The sequence below is a fragment of the Erpetoichthys calabaricus genome, chromosome 10, assembly GCF_900747795.2.
Source record: "Erpetoichthys calabaricus chromosome 10, fErpCal1.3, whole genome shotgun sequence".
In the NCBI taxonomy this organism is placed as follows: domain Eukaryota; kingdom Metazoa; phylum Chordata; class Cladistia; order Polypteriformes; family Polypteridae; genus Erpetoichthys; species Erpetoichthys calabaricus.
In genome coordinates, this window is record NC_041403.2 from 95,564,766 (window position 1) to 95,587,945 (window position 23,180).

Genomic DNA, 23,180 nt, shown 5'->3' on the forward strand with positions numbered 1-23,180 from the left:
GGTAGTCATAATCATCAAGCTTTTTCCGGAGGGATATTCCGTATGGCTTGGAGGGCTTCTCCAGTTAAAAATGGGGCTAAAATAGCTGTCCAGGCTCCCCTGTCCCAGCGCATCAATGTTGCCATACATTCAACGCAGAATAGGAAACACTCAGGGTCGTCTGATGAAGCCATCTTTGGCAGCACATCTTGTGGCCACGCCAAGGCAGCGGTGGCCACCGGAGCCTCATCTTGCTCTGGGTTTTGCTGTATTTCTTGGAGATCCATCGGTGCAAGGACCCCACTCCTGGTATCATGTGACGTGTGAGTCCCTGTCTTGCACCCCAAAACACGAGGGTGAGTCTCAGTACTTTAGCAAAGCCAACTTTATTCAGCTTGAAACAGGAACAGCATGATTTTTTATTTTAGTGGTATCTACCATTCTCCTATATACAGACAATGCAATCGGGCAGGGTCGTGGCCAGGTTAGCGACCAAGTAATACTGTTTCCTGCATTTACCGTATAATGTTCCTTGCATCACTCATCGACAGCAAGCGCATATATAGCAAGACTGCTCGACTTGGATCTGCTTTAGCTGCAAGCTGTTGCAGTGTTGGGAGCTGGCAGTTTGCCCCGGCAACTGATAAACTTGTCTTCCACAGACGTGGCGATCGCACTTCGGGACGCTGTTCGGCGTGTCGTCCCATTGAGGGAGTCCCAAAAGAGTTTAGAAACCTTACAATACATAGACTCGGCTGGGCTGACTGAACCCTGCCAGCCCTTCTGAATCTAAACTTCTTCATATACAGTGATCCCTCCTCCATCGCGGGGGTTGCGTTCCAGAACCCCCCGTGAAAGGTGAAATTCCGGGAAGTAAAAACCATATGTTTATATGGTATATTTTTATATTGTCATGCTTGGGTCACAGATTTGCACAGAAACACAGGAGGTTGTAGAGAGACAGGAACTTTATTCAAACACTGCAAACAAACATTTGTCTCTTTTTCAAAAGTTTAACACTAGAATTACCAGAGCCTACGAAAAAACTCGTAAATCCGTCCCACCTTAAATCGCGTCTTAAAGCCGTTTGCACATCTCCGCCAGAGTCTTTTGTCATCTAAATGTGATGATAAACAAAAGCTACTAGCAGCCAGCTATTCCATCCCCCCACCGACTTAGAATGAACTCCTAGCTCATGCCTTGCCTTGATTTGATTATTTGGGATTGAAGTGGAGTTTTACAGTGGAAATAATTCGAGCGTTATTTGGAATACACGCATTTCATGTGTGTTCCGTTTCTACAGTATAGTAGGCTGTGCAAACACATTTTTAAAACAGAAACATTTTTCATATTCTAATAGTAAATGACAAATTGTAGGCATAAACTATATAACGTATGAAGCCTGAAGTCCATATGTCAAAGAAACACTTTCACAAAAGGTACAAATAAGAGAACACGTGCGCTTTTCTTCAAAAATATAACTGCACAAAAAAAAAAGCCGCGTTAGCATGCCACATTGACACTCTTACTACTACTGCCGCGGTGGCGTAATGGTATCAGCTCCTGACTGGGGATCAGAGGGTGGCGAGTTCGATCCCGCACGGCTCCACTTCGAGAAGTAACCTGCTCTTATTCTTACAATTTTAGAATAACAACATAAATTTCATTTCAGTCTGTAACAGCTGGTGTAACTTATGATACTGGTAAAGGTTAGCTTTTTTTTTTTTTTTTTTTTTAATTCACTTTTCATTCTCGCAGTCGATGCATACTAACGCCCCCCCCAAAAGGGTTCTGACACATAAACGCTGGCGAAGCTGCCTTCCTTCGTATCTCACCGTCACTTGATTTTCTTTTTATTCAGTGTTATTGAGTGTTCCTGCCAGTCCCCACATGTTGCTGTATGCTGTTTCTTTTGTACTCCAGGACATGCAGAGGAGAGAATGATTTCACATTATTTATGCTGTTTTCACATAAAGACTGCAGAATACTCGTGATTGCATTCTCGTACCAATGCACTTTTTCCATCACCTTTTCCTGTAAGAAGCAATGTACTCACTTCTCTCAATGCTGTGGTTTCTATTACACACCTGAAAGAGACAATATATGTGAAAACTTCATCGCACTAATGCAATATTATTTGAAAACGAACAGCGTCAGATCAGGTGTGAAAATTTTATGTGAGCTACGAAGAAGGCAGCTTCGCCAGCGTTTATGTGTCAGAACCCTTTTGGGGGGGGGGGGGGGGGGGGGCGTTAGTATGCATCGACTGCGAGAATGAAAAGTGAATAAAAAAAAAAAAAAAAAAGCTAACCTTTACCAGTATCTCACATAAAATTTTCACACCTGATCTTACGCTGTTCGTTTTCAAATAATATTGCATTAGTGCGATGAAGTTTTCACATATATTATCTCTTTCAGGTGTGTAATAGAAACCACAGCATAGAGAGAAGTGAGTACATTTCTTCTTACAGGAAAAGGTGATGGAAAAAGTGCATTGGTACGAGAATGCAATCACGAGTATTCTGCAGTCTTTATGTGAAAACAGCATAAATAATGTGAAATCATTCTCTCCTCTGCATGTCCTGGAGTACAAAAGAAACAGCATACAGCAACATGTGGGGACTGGCAGGAACACTCAATAACACTGAATAAAAAGAAAATCAAGTGACGGTGAGATACGAAGGAAGGCAGCTTCGCCAGCGTTTATGTGTCAGAACCCTTTTGGGGGGGGGGGGGGCGTTAGTATGCATCGACTGCGAGAATGAAAAGTGAATTAAAAAAAAAAAAAAAAAGCTAACCTTTACCAGTATCATAAGTTACACCGGCTGTTACAGACTGAAATGAAATTTATGTTGTTATTCTAAAATTGTAAGAATAAGAGCAGGTTACTTCTCGAAGTGGAGCCATGCGGGATCGAACTCGCCACCCTCTGATCCCCAGTCAGGAGCTGATACCATTACGCCACCGCAGCAGTAGTAGTAAGAGTGTCAATGTGGCATGCTAACGCGGCTTTTTTTTTTGTGCAGTTATATTTTTGAAGAAAAGCGCACGTGTTCTCTTATTTGTACCTTTTGTGAAAGTGTTTCTTTGATATATGGACTTCAGGCTTCATACGTTATATAGTTTATGCCTACATTTTGTCATTTACTATTAGAATATGAAAAACGTTTCTGTTTTAAAAATGTGTTTGCACAGCCTACTATACTGTAGAAACGGAACACACATGAAATGCGTGTATTCCAAATAACGCTCGAATTATTTCCACTGTAAAACTCCACTTCAATCCCAAATAATCAAATCAAGGCAAGGCATGAGCTAGGAGTTCATTCTAAGTCGGTGGGGGGATGGAATAGCTGGCTGCTAGTAGCTTTTGTTTATCATCACATTTAGATGACAAAAGACTCTGGCGGAGATGTGCAAACGGCTTTAAGACGCGATTTAAGGTGGGACGGATTTACGAGTTTTTTCGTAGGCTCTGGTAATTCTAGTGTTAAACGTGCTCCATGACAAGACAGAGATGACACTTCCGTCTCACAATTAAAAGAATGCAAACATATCTTCCTCTTGAAAGGAGTGCGTGTCAGGAGCAGAGAATGTCAGAGAGAGAGAGAGAGAGAGAAAAGCAAACAATCAAAAACCGATTAGTGCTGTTCGAGCTTTTAAGTATGCAAAGCACCTTGTGGGAAGCATGTCGCTTGACAACGCAGCCGCAAGTAAGCCCAGCAAGAAAGGGAGCAATGTGAAGGTAGTCTTTCAGCATTTTTTAGATGAGCGTCTGTATCCTCTAGGGCAGGGGTCCTCAACCCCTGGTCCGCGGCCAACTACCGGTCCGCAGCCGTCTGACAGCCGGGCTGCGAGAGAACTGCCGGCAACGGCGACTCACTCAGACTTTTCAGAACGCTTGGCGGGCGGGGCTTTGCAGTGGCGCAGAGAGAGGAGAGAGACCGAGGTGAGAGACTATTATAACAAAGTATTTTTATGGTCCCGACAGTTTCCCCATATGACATGAGTCTATAGAAATCACATTACTACGAAGTACATTCAACAGATGCTTTCATTAGCCTACAACGAAGTGACCTTGAAATGCTTGAACGAATCATCCACAGAGCAGTTAGATCTGTGGTCGCAGCTCAGTTGTGCACGTTTGCACAACGATCCCCAAACAGAAACATTGTAAAAAAATCTCTTTCTTCGAACTTTCCTCGTAGTGGTTTTTTTTTTTTTTTTTTTGCTGTTTTTGTTGTCTGTGGGTTTCAGTGATTCCTTTTGCTTATTGCTTGTCAACATTTGAAAAACATCCATTGGAATTTAACTCATTGTCACCCTCCTATAGAAACGGCAGATACGAAAAAAAGATTGCAGTGTTAATGTTTGTGATGGATTGGCAAATGTAAAACATATGTCTTTGTTATATGCAAAAAAAGAAAAATCTCAGATTGCAAACGTATGCGAACTGCTTAATAACTTTAATAATAATAGAAATGTTATGTAAATTGTGTATAAAACTACAACATTGCCCCCCGCCCCCAACCCCCCCCCCCCCGACCGGTCCGTGGAAAAATTTGCATCTAATAAAGTGGTCCTTGCTGTCAAAAAGGTTGGGGACCACTGCTCTAGGGGTGCGAACAGCCCCCCTGCTCAAACCCCCTCCGTCAGGAGCAGAGAATGTCAGAGCAAGAGAGAGAGAGAGAAAAGCAAACAATCAAAAATCAATACGTGCTGTTTGGGCTTTTAAGTATGCGAGGCACCGTGCGGGAAGCATATCGCGCAACAAAGCAGCCACAAGTAAGCCCAGCAAGGAAGGGAGCAATGTGAAGGTAGTCTTTCCGAGTTTTTTGAGGAGCATCTGTATCCTCTAGGGGTGCGAACTGCCCCCCTGCTCACAATATATTTGAGTTTTATTTAATACGTAATACGTGCTCTGATTGGGTAGCTTCTCAGCCATCTGCCAATAGCGTCCCTTGTATGAAATCAACTGGGCAAACCAACTGAGGAAGTATGTACCAGAAAAAAGACCCATTGTCCACTGAAACCCACGAACCAGCGAAAAATCCACAATATATATTTAAATATGCTTACATATAAAATCCACGATAGAGTGAAGCCACAAAAGTAGAAGCGCAATATAGCGAGGGATTACTGCATTGACCTTTATCATGAGAGTGGAGTAATCACTACAAGGTTTGTAGAAGAACAGTATGCCTCAGTCCAGGGAAATTACAAGAGAGGTGAGGAAAAAGTTTAAGAACAAACCAATCAGGAAAGGATTACAGAGCCAATTCTGAGTCTCTGGGACTTGAACTGTACCACAGTGAAACCCATTATCTAAAAATGAAGAACATTTGGAACAGTTATGGATTTTCCTAGGAACAGCTAATGATCTGCTGGCATGTCTAACCTCAGCTGAGGACAGTGTTAATAACCCCATAATAGAATAAAGAAGAATAATGGGATTCATATGAGAGTAGTAAGGAAGAAACCTGTGCTATTCAAGAGAAACATCCGTGCTTATATCATGTTTACAAAGAAACACCTGGATTATCCCCAGGTATTTTGGAATAATATTCTGTAGTCTGAAGAGTCTAAAGTAGACCTCTTTGGAAGACACAGGTCTGACTATGTCTGGCATTCAAAAATGAGAACATTATATGTAAAATTGAACATTAGGACGGTAGTTGTGATGGTGTGGGGATGATTTTCCACCTCAGAATCTGGTAGTTTTCCAGAATATTTTAATTGAGAATACGCAGACATTTTTGTGTGACCTGAAGTTGAAGCGTAACAGGGTTTTACAGTGACCCAAAACGCAAAAGCAAGTCCACAGCTGAATGACTCAAAAGAAAGAAAATTAAAGTTTTGAAGTGGTCCTGAACCCAATAGGGATGCTGTAGCAGGAATTGAAATGAAGAGAGTATGCTCACACTCACCCATGCTTCTGAAATAAAGCAGTTCTGCAAAGAACAGTAGAGTGAAATTTGTCAACAGCAATGTGAAAGACTGATATGAAATTATTTATATATGTAATTACATATAAATAGTAATATTTTTCATGTGAGTGATTAGGGGTGTTGGATAATTTTGTTCCTTAAGTAAAGTTCTAAGGCCACTCTTTGTATAAAATATCATCTTAATGTTGTGCTTATTCAGTCCATTATGCAGGCCACAGATGAAGTTTCATCATGCAGTCATTCAACTGCTAGTTTCTCCTGTCAGTCATGGGAGCTATCATGCACCCTATACACCTTGCTTCCTCATGTATCTTTTTCTGATATTTTTGTACACTGTTTTATAGAGGAGTTTCAGCTTTGGTGATTTTGATATTAATATTAGATACATTTGTTCTTTGGTGCTCATTATAAATTTCTTCCAGATAGTGCTTTGAAGATTTGTTTTGTTATCAAATTGTAAAGTACAGATTTCATTTTTTGATCATACCAACAGTGAAAATGCCATTTTTATATTTTTGTCATTGTAGAGTTGCAGAAAAAAATCTTTCTCCAGTAAAAAACAAACTGAAGAAATCCTGTGAAGTGCTGGAGCGCTCTCAGAATGGAGAATACATCAGCCAAAATTCTGGTGCAAAACAAATGTCAAGTCATGCATCAGATTGTTCTGTGAAATCTCCACGCAGTGCTGATGTTGAGTCAGGTGGCTGGCCCACACAGTTTCAAGAGGAGGACCCTGAAAGAACAAAGCACAGTAAGATTATTATGCTTTGTAGACTAACTCAAGGACTTGATGCATTTCATGCAAATAATAAATAACTGCCCTCTGTCAGTGATCTTTATGATGAAATTGTAGTTACAGTTGAGTAGATTTTATCTCTTTATGTACTTGTAAAAAGTACATGAATATTGATATTCACTTGTGACTAATACAGAATAGAAAAAGACTAAAAATTTAACTGAACTGAAAACTGAAATAAGTAAATGTGCTAAATATCTTTTCTACGTTTTAGAGGCCAATTTTACATACTCCTCGCTACATTTTCAACATTTACATTTTTTGAGGTTTTCAAGATAACCATCATTGCCTAATGCTGATGTCCTCTCCATGACAATGGCATGTCAACATTAGTGGTGCATTACAAGCACATAATCAACACACTCAAATATGTGAGCTGCTCAAGATACCACACCTGAGGTTTATTCAGAAACAGCACCTCCTATTAATATTTTGTAACAATGCTGGGGCATGTAAATCTAAGGGAAGCACACAAGAACATTGTTTTGGTCAGTATCACTTCTAGTACACTTAATACACTTGTCACCAACTGGTGAGAATGAATGACTTTTTATCTGTCAGTCTAATAATACATCAATAATAAAGAGAGAGGGTATCAAATCAAGAGGAAATAAAGCTCATTAAATTACTGGCAGGAGGAATAAAATCCCAGTGAACTCTGCAAAGCCTGTTTATATATTTCTGTAAACCCTTACAGTACATGATTACAGTGCCTTCAATGTTTATGAGCCTGCCTGCTTGGGCTCAACATCTAAAGATGAAAATTAGAATAAAGCAATCAGCAACAATTAGGAAACATAGAAAAACTATTACAAAACAATCTGAAAAAAGAAGATAATACAAAATGCTTAAAGGAATGCTCATTTTTATGTTACTTACCCCATGTAGTTTGTAGTGATGGTCAAGCAAATTTTTAATCTCTTTTCATGCAGAATGAGAGAAAAATGTTAATGATATAATCAAACTCAATGATGACGTGCTGTACAACAGCAAATGATGTGAAAACGTCCATGGGAAAAAGAGAAATTGTCATTACTACTCAGATTGAACCAGCAAAGGCTTGGGAATCACAATGGAACACAGAGCAGATTATTACCGATGTCAGTTCAGTTCTCAACAAGAGTACCTTTATTGTGCAGGAAGTCAACAGGAAATTGCAAATTACAAAAGAAAAAAAAATTTGGACATCATAGATATATGAAAGAATATTTTTTAGGTTATCTGCATTGTCTCTTGTATTTCTTTGCAGGATGCCTCATTTTAGCAAGTTGAATAGTTCCCCTTGCTTTATAACAAGCATTCTTGAAGGGAGATGAGAAAGAGTATTCTCAAATTGTGTTAACATTTTAGAAACATACATTCATTTATTCACCTAATTATTAATTCTCAAAGCTTGCTTATTTTAGTAAAGACTGATCTTGAAACCTATCTTAGAAACATTTCCAAGGCCCTTTGGATTGCCAATCCACTGCATTGTAAGAAATAAAACCGAGTACAATAAAGCATTCTTTTTCCTGTGTTAAAGATGAGACAAGAGAAACCAAAAAAAAAGGTTTGGGACAGCCTCCCGTATAATTGATCCTGGCTGCAAAATGATTGAATTTTGTGTACAAATATGTACAGGTTGGAGTCCAAAATAGAACTAACTGCTGAGGTTGAGGTGATGGGTTTTTAAAGTGCAGCAGAGGAAGTGAGGTAATTATGACCAGAACCAGAAGTGACTTCATCTGGCTCGAGACCGAAAGGGGCGTCTTCTGGAACAGACGTGACGTTATCAGGCTTGTGACCAGAAATGGCGTAGTTTGGACCAAAAGTGGCACCATCGGGCTCCTGACTGGAAGTAACATCATTGAGGCCAGGCGGAATTTCCCATAATGGGTCTGCAGTAGAAAAAGAGAGAGGATCAGTGCACCTCGCCACCCCCTTGTCTGGTGTGGAATTACCTTCCTTCGAGCCCTTTAGCTGCCTCCCATGCACATGTGTGTGACACCTTTCACATAACTGAAAAGATAGCTTTATCAGTATGTTTATTTTATATTATCTTTTTCAGAGTCAATTAGGTAAGAGCCAGTAAAACCACCACACATCAAACCAGAAAATGATTTTTTTTTTTAATAATTCTTCAGCAGTAAAAATGGTGTTGACAAAGTTCTGCAGTTTGAAGGGTTATCCAGATGGTAAGATAAAATATAACATTGGTTTCCACATTTCAGCTATGCAGTTGGCAAGAGGCAATTATCTATTTTGAGGCATTACATCACAGTGGCCACAGCTCTGATGGCCTGGTTTTGAATCCTAGCCTTTTTACTGCCTATTTACCGTTTCTAACTTCTGCAGTGCTTGCATGTGTTTACTCATGCACTCTGGTTTTTTGTCATCCCAAAGACTTCCATACTTGACTAACTGGTCTCTCTAAGTTAGCTGAATAGTTTGTTTCTTGTATCCCATCCTCTGTAGGCTCCCGATATTTGCCTGCCTATATAAGTTATTTAATGGTTTACATGTCATCACTAGACATAAAAAGGGAAAGTTTTTTTTTTTACTTACACATTTTGGAAACATTTTGAAAATCAGTTAGCATTCCATCTGCCTCTTCAACATAAAAGTGCACAAATCCCTTTCCCCTATTGCATAGTGATGTCTGCAACTTTGAAAGGTTGTTCCGAACATTAAGACTTAATCTGAAGCATTGAGATTTAAAACTGCAACATTTTGCCTTTCTTTACAGCTTCTCAGATCCCACATCTGAAACCAAAAATGAGGTGTTTATAAATTGACTGGAGCTCATGATCCAGTAGTATTTTCCATGTAATACTGTAATGATTATGATATATTTATTGATAACTTTTTTTTGTATTTTTCCATGTTGGCTTGACCTGACCATTTCAATCTTCACTTGAGCCAGGAAGAAAACAGAAGACTCCAAAAAAATTCACAGGCGAGCAGCCTTCTATTTCAGGAACGTTTGGCTTGAAAGGTAATCTTTCATTTCTTGAAAATATGTTGTTAAAATAATACTAATTAATTGTTTATGCCTACTGTATATTAACAGGCAGGCATGATGTTTAGAAAAGATTCAGCATTGTTGACTGTACAACTTCATAATATTTATTCATTTGATTTGGGCAGCATTGCTTTTGAAGCACTTTCTGCTCAATTTTATTCTTTGGATGCTGTTCTGGAAGACTAAAATAGCTTGATTACAGTAATATTTTGCATATGTTCAGCTGCACTGTAATAGTATAACATATTTTATGACATATTCTAGTGTTATGTGGCTCTCTCACTCAAGATTAAAACTCGCTAATCACCACGTCACTAATCTAAGATGCATAAAGTATAAGCCATTTCTCTTAGTGGTATAGCTTCATTGCAAAAGTTAATTCCTTGTGTCTGCCCTGCTGAGTAACTATTGACATAGTTGTCTGTTCGTAAACTTTATGTATAGATGTATCACTGAGCTTAGTGGGACATAACTACTCTGTTAATGGATATTGTGATGGCATTATACCTCTCTGTTAGTTACAAGGCACCCCACTAAGGAACATTTAAAATGACAGTATTAAACTGCTCCATGCAAGTCTGAATATCATGCTATATGAGCTCTAAGGTGTTTTTATTGTATTATGTTGCCTAGTTAATGTGAGATATTTTTTGCACTGATTGGTGTAATAAAGTGTGCTTTACTTACGAGGTCTCAGGTGAAACTTTTACATAATTTATATGGATAAAAGTAATTGTTTTTAGCCTTTTCCATTACAATCCTGTTCCACTTCAGTTTTACATTGTGTTGTTCATGGCTACCTTGATCAAAGTCATTGCACTCTTAAAGATAAAATGTTATGTGCCAGTGAACTGAAAATGGTTTTGCTTCTCTGTCCACATGCTTTCTTTCAGATAATTATTCTCAGTACCATAATGGATAGGTGGTTACTTTAAAATACAAAAAAAAAAAAAACTTGATTAACTGTATCGCTCAGTGAGATATATCACTTTGTAGTTAAAGTAAGGCAGTGAACTGCATCTTGTACTTGCCAAGCATTCAAGTTTTTTTTTCTATATTTTAATTACAAATTGTCAACTTAAAACAAAAAATTGGGATTTACTGATAGTACGGAAATATTTTGATACATTTATAATGAGGACCCTTCTGAATTTCTGTGTACATTGGTGTAATTTTAGATTAACGTCTTAATTGCTTTGGATAACCTTGTGCTAATTCTGTTACAAATGGGAGCAATTACTAGAAAAATAAGATTAGTTTGTTCATAGTATGTATCACAATTTTTTGTTCATTCTTAATTTTTCCAATTCTGCTCTAGTACAAAGGTATAACATTCATATTTCCAAAGAATCATTTTTACAGTAAAAAGTTTTATCAACAGCTGTAGCAAATTTCATATATTGTCTTTCCCCAAGACACTATATTTTATTATAGCTTCAAGAATATTTCTGAAATAATGCAATTTTTAAATAATATAGTCGCACATGGAATAGTTAAAATAAGTTCTAGAGAAGTCCTAATTTGTTTAACTTTGGATAACTAAGACACAATCATCATTAATAACTTGATAATGCATTCAATTCAAGTGTGAAAACTGAATAAATATTTCCATGCACATTTCTGCACTTATCAATATAAACTTATTAATATTTTAAGATATAATATGTTGTAGATCCTGGTTTGGCTTACCCAGATCAGTACTGTTTGAAAAGCCATTATATATATTCAAATTTTTTTTGTTTAATTCCTCTAAAAATGATGTAAATGCGAAGTTACCCGCAACACCACTTTTTGACTTTCCAAAGCTGCAGTAAAATTGCGCAAACTTCAGATCATCACCACTAGTTCTATCTATATATCTATTTATCTGTCTGTCTGTCTGTCTATAACACTTTCTCAGTGAACAGAAAAGTTAAAAATCACAAAACAAAGAATATACATATTTGGTAGTAGAAAATATCAGTATTTTGAAAACTACATTAGAAATTGTGGACTTTTAGGACCACATCCCCTTAACTGTTAAAGCCAGCACATTTTAATTTATCTGAACATCAGACATGTATGTGTATGTCACACTGTTGCTAAGCTGTAAGCATATAATAAAATATGTCTGTCATTGAGGGAACTGATAGGAGCAACTGAGTGGCATCAAGTTGTATTTTACTTAAATTTAATTCACTTTGTCGAAGACTATTTCAGCAAAGTCCTATACTTGACTCATAGTATGGTCAGTTACACACCAGGGGCCTCATGTATAACGCCGTGCATAGAATTCACACTAAAACATGGCATATGCACAGAAAAATTCAGATGTATAAAACTGTGCATAAGCAAAGTTCCATGCACTTCCCCTTTATAAATACTAATCAACGTGAATTCATGTGCCTACTGCTCCAACCCGAATCCTCCCAGAAGTTGGCATTTTTGAATATGCAAATCAATATATAAATAGCCCCTTCCTTTCAGTGTTTTGTTAAAAGATGATGATGGTAAAAGTATGTATAAAAAAGAAGAGTCTCACCAAATGCGAAGTGGAGGTCCTGCTCAGTGAATTGGAGGCAAGGAAAAACAATACAATTTGGTGGCTTAGTATGAGCAACAAAAGAAAACCGATGAAATGGCACTCAAAATGTCAAGTTCAGGAAGTCGCACAGTGCCCAAAATAAAAATAGAAGTGGTTGGGTGTCACAGTCAACATGAAAAGGTAAGTGTCTGAGTGTTAAACGGAAACATATTAGGGCCACAGAGAAGAAGAAAAAAAAATAGGGACACTGAAGAAAAAAGGTCAATGTCGAGATTGAAGTAAAAATGTCAACTTTAATCTCAAAATTTCCACTTTAATCTCAGTTTATTTTGTCATTAAAGTAGAATGTTGTAAACTTCATCTTAAAATCAATACTTAATTTACTAGAATTTCTCAAATCGCTTCATAACTAAAGTAGCACATTAAATGCTTCATATTCTTTGTGTTCCTGACGTAGTCATTAAATGCTATGTGCTTCTTAAATGAGCTTTCTCTTAAGCCAACAGCAGGCAGTGCTCGCCACAGAGAATACATTATATTCATGCAAATGGTTCATAAAGTGACTCAGGTTGTGCAATATTGCAGTTGTAGTGCAACATTTTAGAATACTAAGGTGTATCCTTGATATAATTTTCATGATGAAATGCATTAAAGCATGTATTAAACATGTGATGCAGTTGCGCAGTAGTAGCGATGAACTGGCACCACATCCAGGGATTTTTCCTGCCTCCCACAAGATGTTTGCTATGACGCGTGAGACCCTGGATGGAATAATTTATTGTAGCAATACTGTCTTTGTCAATCATACCAACCCCCAATTCCTTTCCTTCCCATTTTCTTTCTCAACGTGACCAATCACCACACCATCAGCATCTGTAATAAATGTAAAACCAGCTGTAAGCTTAGAACAGCGATTCTTCAAAACTTTTAAGGAACAACGAAATATCTTTGTTATACATATTTAAATATTCCATTCATTCAGAGTCATGCGATTCTTCAAAACTTTTAAGGAACAACGAAATATCTTTGTTATACATATTTAAATATTCCATTCATTCAGAGTCATGCCAGTCCCAGCAAGGCAGGAACAATTCCTGGACGGGGCGCCATCTCATTGCTACTGCATCATAAAAATTACATCAAGTATATGTTCTGGTATTCTAACAGCACACAGCTCCAAGAGGATATCTCTTCTAAATCTAAATTGACTTAGAAGACAATCATAATCTTACTGTAAATGCACACTCAATTGCATTGAATTGAATTCCTTTATTGTCATTGTATGGTACAATGAGATTCAATATGCAGCTCCTCGATAAACTTACTTGCCTATAAAATAATAATAAGAATACTACGATAAAAAAAATATACCGTATTAAACTTTAATACATGTACATATAGTGCAGATAGTGCAAATTATTCATAAAGTGTCTCAAGTTGTGCAATATTACAGTTGTTCATAAAGTGTCTCAAGTTGTGCAATATTACAGTTGTAGTGCAAGTTTACAGTGAGGTAAATGTAATTATAAGTACAAACAGTTCTACCCAGAGCACTTAATGGACTATTGAGTGCATTTGTAGCTTTTGGGATGAGACTGTTTCTAAGCCTCAGGATCCATGCAGGAAAGGTGCTGAAGCATTTGCCGGATGGGAGAAGTTCAGATTGACTGCAGCATGGGGTGAGTGTAATCCATGGAGATGCTGGTGGCTTTCCTGAGGCAGCATGTGCTATTAATGTCCTCCAGGACTCAAAGTTATACCCCGATAATCCTATGCGCTATCGACACAACTTGCTGTTCAGCAGCTATGGTATTTGGAATAGTTTGACCATTCTGTATACCATTATGTTGTTACAGAATGATTACAATAAAGTGCATTAAATTTGTAAACGACATGTTATTAATATTGGTGTATTTGACACAGCCCGTGTCATAGATGTGAATTTAAAACAGAAAGGGAAACAACACAGAAACAGCACTGATCTGATGCTGGGTGCCACCAGTTTGCAAAAACATATGCATGGTTTAAGGCAGCCGTGAAAATGTGCGTGGCTTTACACCAAGTTTAGTTTTTATGCATCTCAAAATAAGCATGGAAACAGTTATACACAACATTTTTGTGCGTACGCACCGTTTATACATCAGGCCCTATATTTTAGATGAAAATTCATTAAATATAAATATTGATAGTGTAGCTGTATGTTAGCCTTTTGAGTTGTATTGTAATTACAGATGATTTAAGTGGATTATTTAGCTATGTCTTATTATCCCTGGGGCAGGGCGACCAGAAATACGACAACCAGTCTTTTTCTGAAATTCTGTTGCATTAAACAGGCATAACTACTTTTATTATGTTATTATAAAAGAGATGTTTCAAACAAGTAAAAAATTAAGTCTATAAACTTTAATGAACAAAGCAGTCAAATGTACACTTTAATGAAGAAAACTGTAAATTGTACATAATGATAATTGAGTTTTTTTGAAAAATTCTATATAGAATAAGGATTTTTTGATTAATACCATTTTGTTATAGCAATTTAGTTTTATTATAAATGCTAAGAATTTTAGACTTCCAAGCAAAAGGCAGGAAGTGTGCAGTAGTGGTTGTCTTTGGACTTCAAACCCTGAGACCTGTGGGTACTAATCCCACTACTGTCACCGTATGAACATGAACACATCGTTGAAATGCCTGTGCTCCAACTGGAAAAACAAAAATAATTGTACCAATTTCATTTCTGTAAGGTTGTAAGTCACCTTTGATAAAGGCATCTGCTAAGTAATAAAAATTAGTTTAATTAAAATTCTGAGATGCTATAAAGTCTCTTGTATGAAAAAGCATACACAGTAAATTTGCTACCCCGATATTTTTATTGTACCTGATACTGCACTGCTAATGCTAAAGTTAAATTGTATCTGTAGAATGTCTAGATAGAGAATTTTGAGTTTATTTTTATGTTGTTAGTGGTGCTGCCTCACAAAGTCATTATCCAGGGTTCAAATCCCACCTTGGTGGTTATCTATGTGGAATATCTAAGGTCTGTCTCTGTGCGTGGGATTTTCTCCTACATCCTCAAAATGTGCATGTTAGGTTAATAAGCTGTTTGGATTGGCCCTCTGTGGGTTTGTAAGCCGTTTGGATTGGCCCACTGTGGGTGTGTATGTGTAAGTGTACCCTACTATGACGTGGAACCCTCTATAGCACTAGTTCATACCTTTGCATTCAACACAACCAAGATCTACTGTGGCCCTTCTAGCCCTATATTGTGTATGAGTTTTAACAATCTCAAAACCATTAAATAGCTGAAATGATTTAACTGCACCAGTATGTCATTTATTATAGATGTACTTTGAGAAATGTTGCAAATTCTGAAGCTAATGAATTAATTGCTTAAATTATTGCTTGCTAATTAAAGGGCTTAGGGTTAAGTCATACATTTTGGCTAGTATTAGAGACAGTGAAATACTGTGGGAGCCATGCAAAATATATTCATGATGAAGTAATCATCAATCATGTATAAAACTTACGATAATGGAGTACTCAACAGGTTGTATCAAACATTGATCACAGTATTTAACATTGAATTGGGGGTTTGGTAGATTTTTTCTTTGATTTAACAGTACATATGAGTGTAGAAATGAGTAATAAAATGATTTTCATCCTAAGAAAAAAATTAAGTTGTTTTTTCCTGATCAATTCTTTCCCTTTTAGCAGACCTTTGTCCTCATACTGGCACTGATTTCAGTAAATCTGCCTTAATACACTGACCAGGGTTTCCCAAGTTCAGTCCTGGGGTACCAATGTGACTGAGGAATTTCTTCATTCCAACCTGTTTCACAAATAAATTGTTCAGTATTACTTCTAAATGATGGAATTATTTAATCAGTCTTTTTTCACATATTGTGCATTCAGAAATATGTGATAGTACTGTATATTTATTTGTAAACAAAATTTTAAAATTAGCATTTTAGACTATATTTTTAAATGGCATCTTTCTTTTGCCATATGCTTTTTAATTCATCTTTCATTATAGAGCGTAGTCCTTTAATTGTATCCAGATACTAAGAGTTAGTAATGAACAGTACAGATACAGGTGCAAATGACACTGAATACTGAAGGAAAGTAGCTACTTCAGTATAACACTTACCTCTATGTTAATGAAAGAGAAACAGCTTAAAAGAGTAATTATTAATGTCACACACACAACAATTTGTTATATTACCTTAAACATTTATCAAACCCATGTTGTTATAAATTTCTGGAAATGGGAAATAACAGCTTATTTAATAAAGGCAGGAGGCAAATTAAAAGTAGAAGGTGTTTGGGATGAACACCTGTACTTACAGTGGTGATTAGTTGCCCTGTTTCTCTTGTCGACAAAATATAAAATTGTTTGTAACAACATGCATTTTATAACATAGAACTTGGTGTTCTTGCATATTCTTAAAAGAGTTTTAAAAATCTCACAAACCTGACATGTAAGTAAGCAAGTATTATTTATAAAGCTTATTTTAAAAGAACCAAGGTTGACCAAAGTGCTGTACAGGAGTCTATAAGTTAAGAAACAACAATAAAATAAAACAACACAAGTAAAATATATACACACACACACATAAAAGAACATATTAACAAATCCTGTTAATAAAAATACTAATGTGTATAATGTGTTCCGTAAGTCGGGTGCTACACAAAAAAAGCACAATCACCATTTGTTTTTAGACATATCTGTGGAACCACCAACAAGTGCTGATCAGATAATCACAGTGATCTGCGTGGACAATAAGGTATAATCAAATCAGCAATATATGATATGATGTAATGTGTATTCCTCCAACCATAACCCATCCAATGTACAGGTTTGTCCACTCTAAAACCTCTTTTTCTACAGTTAGGAATCCTCTATATTTCATATTCATGCTCAGAGCCTCAGCATATTTACTAGAATTAGATGAAAAACATGAAAGGAGGGGTGAATTTGCAAATGAGCCAGCAAAGCAAGCTGGTAAGTTACAGGACCAATCTGTTCCACAGTAAGGTAAGGATCAGTGTATCATAGACAGTTTACAATACAATACAGTTTATTTTTGTATAGCCCAAAATCACACAGGAAGTGCCGCAATGGGCTTTAACAGGCTCTTGATCATATGACATTGGGCTTTAACAGACTCTTGACAGCCCCCCAGCCTTGACTCTCTAAGAAGACAAGGAAAAACTCCCAAAAAAACCTTGTAGGGAAAAAATGGAAGAAACCTTGGGAAAGGCAGTTCAAAGAGAGACCCCTTTCCAGGTAGGTTGGGCGTGAAGTGGGTGTCAAAAGAAGGGGGTCAATACAATACAATGCAGTACACAGAACAGAACAATTTCTCAATATAGTAAGAAATAAAAAATATAAATTTTTAGAAGTACAGAGCAGAATTTAACAGTAGATGATATATCCCATAATAAGATTTGGATTTGTGTAGAGTCCTAGAGACCTCATCCTTCAAGCTGCCTCCCCCATTTGGCCATTCCACGGCTGAAACAGTGTTGGGCCAGCCAATCCGATGAAAGGACCCCTCTTTCCCACGATTCCTGCGATCCTCCATCTGGGATGACTTTTCCTTAGGCAGGCAAAACAACTTGGCAGGTGGGCCATGGCACCAAGTGCCACATTTAAGTACCGAGAACAAAAACAGAATAAGTGAGGGTTAGTATACAATTATAACTGTCATGTTACTTATGTTTAAGTGCTAATGACTAACAACAGAGATGCAGTCTGTACAGTTAATCAGCAGCTCTAGTCAGGATATGCTAAACTGAAGTAGTGAGTCTTCAGCCGTGATTTAAAAGCTGAGACCGAAGGGGCATCTCTTATAGTAGCAGGCAGACCATTCCACAGTTTAGGGGCCCTGTAACTAAAAGGTCGACCTCCCACTGTTATTTTATTAATCCTTGGAATCATAAGCAGACCGGCATCTTGAGATCTTAATGTGCGCTCAGGTTTGTAACTCATGATAAGTTCAGACAAGTAAGCCGGACCTCGACCATTTAATGCTTTATATGTTAAAAGAAGGATTTTGAAATCTGCCCTAAACTTAACCGGGAGCCAGTATAAGGATTTAAGAACTGGAGTTATGTGTTCGTATTTTCTTGTTCTTGTAATAATTCTTGCAGCTGCATTTTGGATTAACTGGAGGCTGTATAAAGAACAGTTTGAACATCCAGTGAACACCGCATTGCAGTAGTCAATCCTACTAGAGATAAATGCATGAATTAGTTTCTCAGAATCCTGTTTATTTAAAAAGCGCCTTAATTTCCTAACATTTTTAAGATGGAAGAAACATGTTTTGGACAACTTTGTAATATGCGCTTTAAATGACATGCTAGAGTCAAAGATAACTCCTAGATTGCGGGCTGATTCAGTAAAATTGACTGGGATTCCAACTGAGTTAAATGATGACAAAATATTGTTGTGATCAGCATCATTCCCTCCCAACAATTAACATCTCTGTTTTATCTGTATTTAAAGACAAGTAGTTCTCATTCATACACTCCTTTAATTCGCTAACACAACTAATTAAAGACAACATTGGAGAAACTTCATTTGATTTAAATGAAAGGTATAACTGGGTGTCATCTGCATACGAGTGAAAATTAACATTATGTTTCCTAATGAGAGATCCCAGTGGAAGCATGTACAGTGAAAACAGTAAAGGTCCCAGTACTGAGCCCTGCGGGACACCATATCTCACTTCTGTGTATAATGATGGAGTACTGTCAGCACATTTCTGTACATATTGGAATCGATTTGATAAGTAAGAACTAAACCAAGCGAGAACGGTGCCTGTAAGCCCAACATCATTTTCTAGCCTGTGCTGTAAAATAGAATGGTCGATGGTGTCAAATGCTGCACTTAAGTCCAACAACATAATTACAGTGGAGTTTCCTTCATCAGAGTATATCAGAATGTCATTTACAACCCGTGTTAGTGCCGTTTCTGTACTATGACCAGTGCGAAAACCAGACTGGAATTTCTCAAATAAATTGTAATGCGTAAGGTGTGTCTGAAGCTGACTGGCGACTACTTTTTCTAGTATTTTAGAGAGAAAGGGTAAATTTGAAATAGGCCTATAATTATTAAGTATGTGTGGGTCAAGGTCTGACTTTTTAAGTAATGGTTTAATGACGGACACTTTTAGTGTATCAGGTACTGTGCCATGCAATAATGAACTATTGATAATGTTTAGGATAGGCGCTGCAAGAACATCCATTGCACTTTTTACTAGTTTTGTTGGCACTGGATCTAGGGAACAAGTAGTGGGCTTCGTTTTAGAAATTAAACTTAAGACTGTGTCCAGAGCATCTCTCAAGGTCACATTATAATGTGATGTTAGCTGATCTAAATTGTTTTCCACGTTTACATTTGATGTTAACTGATCTAAATGGTTTTCCACAATTACACTCGACTTACTCAAAGTATCTATACATTTTGAAGCAGAATTACAATCTAGATGTCGCACTGTCATTGTTTTAATCTGGGAGTATGTTGGCAAGGGCAGGACTAAATCAAATGTAATTAAGTAGTGATCGGAAATAACTTCATTTAATGGAGTAATAATTAAATTTTGAATTTCAACTTTGTAAGTTATAATTAAATCTAATGTGTGGTTATGATTATGAGTTGGACCTTTGACATTCTGACAAAATCCTACTGAATTTAACAAATAAGTAAAACATTTGCTAAAAGTGTCAGTTTCCACATCAATGTGTACATTAAAATCCCCCATCAGTACTACGTGATCATAATTTATAGCCAAGTCAGACAAAAGGTTGCTAAATTCAGACATGAACAATGAATACGGCCCTGGTGGTCTATAGACTAGCACTATAATTGTGTTGGAATCTGTTTTAATATTTATAATGAATGCTTCAAAGGATGTAAAGTTGCCTAAATTTTTAGAAGTGATTTGCATTTTGTTACAATGAATTATTCCAAGGCCCCCACCTCGACCTGAATCTCTAGACTTATGAAGGAACGAGTAGCCATCTGGTGACGCCTCAGCTAGGGGTACAGTGTCACATTTACTAAGCCAGGTTTCGGTGAGAAGACACAGATCAGATTTTGTACTTAATATAATATCCATCCATCCATCCATCCATTTTCCAACCCGCTGAATCCGAACACAGGGTCACAGGGGTCTGCTGGAGCCAATCCCAGCCAACACAGGGCACAAGGCAGGAAACAATCCTGGGCAGGGTGCCAACCCACCGCAGACTTAATATAATATCATTTACCAAAACAGCTTTAGTGCCAAGAGAGCAAATGTTCAATAAGCAGCATTTAAAACTGTATGCTTCTTTCTGAATTGGTGATATACTTTTTGTTTTAATTTGTAGTAAATTTCTATTACAGATGCCCCTGGTGGAGGGTCTGGTTTTATCCCTTGGTCTAATTATACACCTTATTTTTTGGTTATCAATTAATTTAAGGTTTGTATCAAGACTAAATTTACTGGATGCCCCAAGACAAGGATTATGGGTAACAGGTTCAGGAAAGTAACAGGTGGGATAAGCAACAGCCTGTGATTTAAGATCACATGACTGTGGCCTGGATGGTGCTCTAATCAGTCAACCAGGCAGTTTTGCTGCCATATTTTGGGATAATACATAAGATCCCCTCCAGTTAGGATGAAGACCATCTCTTCTGAAAAATCCAGGCCTTTCCCAAAAATCATCCCAATTGTTCACAAATGCTATACTTTTGTTTGCACACCAGGTTTCTAGACAGCAGTGAAGGGAATGCAATCTGCTATAAATCACATCCTCTCTATATAATCTTGGTAAGAACCAAGAACACATTTTCAAGAAGGTACTCTTAGGTGTATGTCTTGGTAGCAAGCCACATCTTCTTTAAAGTCTAGATTTTTGGAGATGGTAGCCCTTACCTGTCAGCAAAGAATTCTGCAGAGGCTTCGATCCTTTTAGAAGTGCTCCCAAACCTGAATCCATGTAGTATTTATTCCATCCATAATTTTTGAATAGGAGGGTGCCACAGAAGTAGTCAAAATACAAAGCTCCTCCCCCTTTGCCTTCTATAACCTTAGACAAGCAGGGCAACTAGCTACACATGTAGTTAGTTATGTATTATAAGCAATATGCTGAAAATAATATGAAAAATAAAATACTATTACAGTCTTAAGTAGCAGTACATCTTGCATCCATAGGCAGGAGTATTAAAATGGGCAGCTTGCCTGTCACATTAAAGCTGCCAAGACAGAGTTGTCTTCATCATGGAGAAATGGCAAGAGACAGAGGTGATCTTCTCTTCATGGTTTTTCTGCACATTGCTTAGAGGAGGAGAAATCTTGTGTTCAAAACATTTTTTTACAAATCACCACTTTTAGAGCAGAGCCTTTAATCTTTTATTTACAATTCATGTTCTTGTTTCTAGCATATTTTCAGTTTGCTTTTACGTATTGTGAAATATTTTCCATCCTGTTTTGAATGTTGACTAGTATTTTGTGCACATCCCTAACACCAGGGGACCAAACATATATCAATTATAGCTATAAGGATATTTTGGTTAGTTTTATTGAAAATACAAATATACATTGCATTCAGAAAGTATTCTGACCCTGTCATTTTCTTCACATCTTGTTTTGTTGCAGCCTTGTACTAAAATTGTTTTAATTCATGTTTTCCCTCATTAAGCAACGTTCATTACCTCAGAATGACAAAGTGAAAACAAGATTTAAAAAATTTTTGCAACTTTATTTAAAAAAAAAAAAAAAGTTAAATATCAAGACCTTTTGCTTTAACACCTAACATTTTCTTCCGATGCATTCCATTCTGTTGATCATTGTTGAGATGTTTCTGCATCTTGTTTGAAGTCCACCTATGGTTAATTCAGATGATTGCACGTGATTAGGAAAGGCACATACCTCTCTATAGAAGTTTTCACAGTTAAGCAAAAAACAACCCATGATGTTGAAGAGTTTGTCTGCAGAGCTTAGATGGAGTGGCTGAAGGGCCTTGTTAAGAGAGGTTACCAAGAAACTGATTGTCACTATAGCTGAGCTCCAGAGAACCTGTGTGGAAATGGGAGAAACATCCATAGGGACAAACATAAGTGCAACACTCCACTGATTTGGGCTTTATGGCAGAACGGCCATGCAGAAGCCTCTCTCATTAAAAGACACATGGAAGCTGTTTGGAATTTGCAAAAAGGCACCTAAAAGACATCCATACAGTGAGAAACAAGATACTTTTGGTCTGATTAAACTAAGATTGAACTGTTTTGCCTCTAAGCATCATGTCTAGAAGAACCCAGGCACCACTCATTACCTGTGCAGTACTATTCAAATGGTTAAACATAATGGTGGCAGCATAATCTTATGAGGGTGTTTTTCAGCAGCGGGGGCTGGGAGACTAGTCAGGGTCGAGGGAAAGCTGAATGGAACAATATACAGAGATGTCCTCAATGAAAAACAATTCCAGATAGCTCTGGATCTCAGCCTGGACAATGACGCTAATCAACAACTTGAATCCAATCAGACATCTCTGGAAAGACTTAAAAATGGTGTTCATCAATGATCCCTATCCGTGAGAGCTTAAGAGGACCTGCAAAGAAGAATGGCAGAAACCCTAAATCCAAAGCTTGTTGTGTCATACCCAAGAAGAGCCCAGGCTGGAATCGCTGCCAAAAGTCCTTCAACAAAGAACTGAGTGAAGGGCCTGAATATTTGTGTCAATGTGATATTAGTATTTAATAAAAAAATTGCAAAAAATGTTTTAAATCATGTTTTGCTTTATCGTTTTGGGGTATTAAGTGTTGCTTGATATGAGAAAAAATTCATTTTAAACAATTTTAGCATAAGGCTGCAACATAAAATTGTGAAAAAAGTGACTGAATGCACACTATACTTTTAAGTATTAAATCCATTTATTTGCACA

The 23,180-nt window shown here is 37.2% G+C and overlaps 1 protein-coding gene across 1 annotated transcript in view; it reads left to right on the plus strand.

Annotated features, from left to right (window-relative positions):
• znf512b (zinc finger protein 512B) overlaps nt 1–23,180 on the plus strand; it is a 99,377-nt gene that overhangs the window by 53,385 nt on the left and 22,812 nt on the right. Inside the window, exons 5-6 of the mRNA XM_028811644.2 lie at nt 6,455–6,678; nt 9,629–9,700. Of these exons, the coding sequence (XP_028667477.1) occupies nt 6,455–6,678; nt 9,629–9,700 (296 nt within the window). The remainder of the gene's footprint in view (nt 1–6,454; nt 6,679–9,628; nt 9,701–23,180) is intronic.